Raw genomic sequence first — 4,377 nt, forward strand, 5'->3', positions numbered from 1 at the left:
ATCCCCCCCTGGGGTTTGCAAGTTACTCACTTAAAACATTCTTAAAATGGTTGGCTTCTTGTTTGCAAGCCAGCTGATATGGTAGCAACTGAAGACTCCAGTGTTTAAATATATGAAAGACTGCTCACCTGTGCTAGAAATAACAGCTTCTAAAGTGGAGATTTAAGGAAAACTTAGTGACTACTAGATTATCTGTAGGACTCTGCATTGTCTCTAATGTTCTTGGTATTTAAAAACATCTTTGTCACAGAAATTTAGTTAACATCTTAAAACTGAATGTGTATGTATGTTGCTTAGATAAACGTACTCACTGTAAACATAAAAAAAAATAATAAAAAATACTTCAAATGACTCCAAACAGAAACTCTGTACCATTAAGCAATAACGTTCCATCTCCCATCACCTCAGCTCCCAGTAACCTCAAATCTACTTTCCAACTCTGTGAATTTGCCCATACTAGATAATTCATATAAATGACATCACATAATATATGACCTTTTGTGTCTGGTTTCTTTCACTTAGCATAGTGTTTTCAAGGTTCAGATGAGGGGAAGGAAGTTAAATGCCACATGAGAGTGGGGGATGCCAGAGTAAGGCAAAGGAGATGCAAGACCCTAGGGAACATGGAAGCAAAGAGATGGAGACAGAAATTTTACAAAATGAATGAAACAGGAAAAGAAGAATCAGGAAGGAATTCTATCTTAGAGTTGTGGGAGGGTGTAGGTCTGTGGAGAGGGAGGCTAAAGATAAAATGCTAGTCCCAGACTTACCGAAGAGGTATAAGAGTAATCACTTGATTTCTGAAATGCTCACAAGTTCCATAACAATTCAGGAACCATTTTTTTCCCACTGGGAATATACTTCTGCATTTATTTTCAAACAGAAGGTTTATTTCTAAAAATAAAGCCTCACTTACCCATGGAATTCTGAAGGTTTTCCATATTTATGAAGAAATCATTTAGACTATATAAATCTCCTTTAGAATCTTAGAAGGTCAATTTTGTAGCTTTAATTTTAAGTTCTTTATTCCTGGAAAGTTTATTTCCAAAAACAACAATATGCCACTATATATCCATTATAATGGCTAAAATCCAAAAAACTGATACACAAATGCTGACAAGAATGTGGAGCAACAGGAGTTTTCAAACTGGTGGGAATTCAAATGGTACAGCCACTTTGGATGACAGTTTTCAATTTCTTACATTAAAGCAAGAGGCTAATAATAGGGGAAATTATGTGTGGGGGAATCTGTTCTATAAGCAAAGTATATTCATAAAAAAGAAAGGCATGCATATAAGCATAACCAATGGATACAAGACACTGGGGTGTAGGGGAGGCCAGGGGAAGGTCAAGGGGAGAAAAAAAAGGAAACATATGTAATACTCTTTGTAATACTTAAAACAATAAAACAAAATTTTTAAAAAAGAAAATAATGGTTAAACACTTTTGCCTGCTATTAGAAAAAAAAGCCATGCAAACTGCCTAAAATTTTATTTCCCCTTACATATTTTGTGGTTGTTTCTATTTATTATCCTTACCAGGATAGCACCCTGACTAAAAATCTGGATTTAATTTAGATAAAAAAAACACCCAAAACAAAGACATACATTTTGATTGCCAGTTCAAACTTTGGGAATTATGAACCAAGGTAACTTAAATCTACAAAGATTATCTAAAATTCTTGGAATGGTACCAAGATGTTCACTACTCAATTCTTCTATGACGTAACCAGAAGTTACAGTCTGAATGGAATATTTACAGTAATCCCTCCTTTAAGGGTTTATTATTTTGACTGGAAGTTTATCTCTGGAGCAATGACATTCTTCCATATTTACTAACTGTATTTGTTCAGTCTTAGTCTTGAAGGTCCTATCTAGCCATTCTGCCCCACTTATTTCTGGGTGGTTTAAAACAACAGAAATTGCCTTAGCCGGTTTGGTCAGCCTGCAGACCAAAGGGTCCCAGGTTTGATTCCAGTCAAGGCCATGTATCTTGGTTGCAGGCTCCTCCCTGGCCCAGGGTTCTGGTCGAGGCTCCGAGGCAACCAATTGATATGTTTATCTCTCATATCAATGGTTCTCTCTGTTTTTCCCTCTCTCTTCCACTCTTCCACTCTCCCTAAAAATCAGTGGAAAAATATCCTTGGGTGAGGATTAACCAACAACAAAACCCACAGAAATTTATTCTCTTTAGTTCTGAAGACCAGACGTGTAAAATCAAAGCATCAGCAGAGCCATAATCCCTCTAAGACTCTAGGTAGGATCCTTTCTTGATTCTTCCTACCTTCTGGTGGCAGCCACCAATCCTTGGTGTTCCTTGGATTAAAGCTACATCACTTAATCTCTGCCTCTGTTATCAGATGGCATTGTCCCTATGTATCTCTCTGGTCTCTTCTCCTTTTATAAGGACACCAGTCATATTGTATTAAGGGTCCACCCTTCCTCACTATGACCTCATCTTAACTTGATTACATTTGCAACAATCCTACTTCTAAATGAGGTCATATTCTGAAATATGGGGGTTAGAATTGTAACATCTTTTGGGGAGAACATAATTCAATCCATACACTAACAGCAAAATGAGGTCAAGTTGTGGGCAAGTTTTGGCCTCTGGCCTATAGCAGACCTTTTCAGAAACAATACCTCCTACTTGCAATAGCCTTGGGAGTCTAGGTGGACCAAAACTCCAACAGTCCCTACCATGTTCAGCATGCTTCCTCAGACACCAGTCTGAACATTCATTCAGGGATTCTACCTAGGTCAGAAGCTCTGCAGAAGCTTTTCTTTTCACTCTCACTGGGAAGGATTGCATAGTTTCTTGAAGCCATGAAGCCTGCCAGTTCATATCACATAGGGAGAACCACCCAAAAACAGGCCTCTAGCCCCCTAAATTGTTCATAGTCTTAATTTTGAATGTCCCACCCTAATCATTCTTCCTCACTTATTCCTGATTCTTTCAGCTTCTGATCTCATGATTCTTCCTTCTGATCTCATAATCCTCATGATTGTGGTTTTGCTTGTTCTTTGGACCTGATGCTCAACACCATTTCTCTGGCTTTGACCAATATCTTTCTCCCTGGGCCTCTATTTGAACTTACCAAAGATCATATTGTAATCATGCATTGTAGAAAATATTCTACAATACCTATCTATATACTAACTAGCACAGTCATTCACAGATAGCACCCTCATTGGATAATACCATCTTCATGAATCAGAGCCAGACATCAAGCTATAACCTCTAAGGTTCTAAGCCATTCCTTATTTTGCCAGGAAAAATTTGACCTTCTTTGATACAGACAGAACCATTCTTTATCCTACTGGGAACATCTTTCTGCATTTATTTTCAAAACTGAAAGTTTAATTTCTAAATAAACTTATATTTTCCCATATAATTCTGAAGGTTTTACATGGTTACGAAAAAATGTCTTGGGGTGTAGAAATCTTCAGAATCTTAACAGTGTCAGTCTTCTGCCCACACAGCTTCTCATGAAATTCATGCACTGGTGGGTGTCTCTCAGCCCAGCCTGCACTCTCTCTAAGTAAAGGTGCCCAATAGCCTTCTAATTACTGCATTTCATAATTTTTTTCAGCTCTCACTCTGCTTGGCTTTATATTAACTTTTGACACTATTGACCACACTCCATATCTCAAAAATCTGCTCTCTCTTATCAATCTGCCTCTGTTATCAGACTTAAGAGATATCATCTCTGCTATTTTCTACAATCTCAATAATCACTTCTTCACAGGCCCCTTTGCTCTCTCTTCTTCCTCTGAACATTCTTTAATCATTGATAATTTCCTAGTCTTTCTCTTTGGCTTTCTGTTCTCATGCTGCACCTTTTGTGGGTGATCCCATTTACTATCATGGTTTCAGTTATATGTTAATGATTTCCAAATCTGTATCCCCAGCCTCGGCTTCTTTTATGAGCTTCAGACCTGTGTATCAGGTTACTGAATGGACATCTCTACTAAGATAATCTATAGGAACCTCAAATTTAACATGTCCAAACAAATCTCATTTACTGCCCATATTGCTTATCTCAATGAAAGTACCATCAGTTTAGATGTTTCCACCCATCGCACCACTCACATCTGATCTACAAGCTCTGCTTCACTTAATTGACCCTTTCTCTTTGAATTTCCTACCTTTACCCTATTTTGAGCCTTCATTATACTTTGCCTAAACTATTTTAAAACCCTATTGAGTGGTTTGTCTCTCCAAACGATTCTCCACCTGGCATTCAGAGTGAAAATGTCACAGCATGAAACTCTTCAGCTGCTGCCCATTGCTTACAGGATAAAGTTCAGTTTCCTAAGTGAAGCATTCAAGAAGAGGACTTTTGCACTTTGAACCTCATCTTTTGACTTGCTACAC

At 37.8% G+C, this 4,377-nt stretch overlaps 1 protein-coding gene across 1 annotated transcript in view; it reads left to right on the forward strand.

The window, feature by feature from the left end:
- The window catches only part of CSNK1A1L (casein kinase 1 alpha 1 like), an 8,196-nt gene extending 4,239 nt beyond the window's left edge, over positions 1-3,957 (forward strand). Inside the window, exon 3 of the mRNA XM_006769891.1 lies at positions 3,912-3,957. Coding sequence (XP_006769954.1) covers positions 3,912-3,957 — 46 coding nt within the window. The remainder of the gene's footprint in view (positions 1-3,911) is intronic.
- Positions 3,958-4,377: the final 420 nt, after the last annotated feature.

This window comes from Myotis davidii, unplaced genomic scaffold (genome assembly GCF_000327345.1).
Source record: "Myotis davidii unplaced genomic scaffold, ASM32734v1 scaffold900, whole genome shotgun sequence".
NCBI classification, from domain to species: domain Eukaryota; kingdom Metazoa; phylum Chordata; class Mammalia; order Chiroptera; family Vespertilionidae; genus Myotis; species Myotis davidii.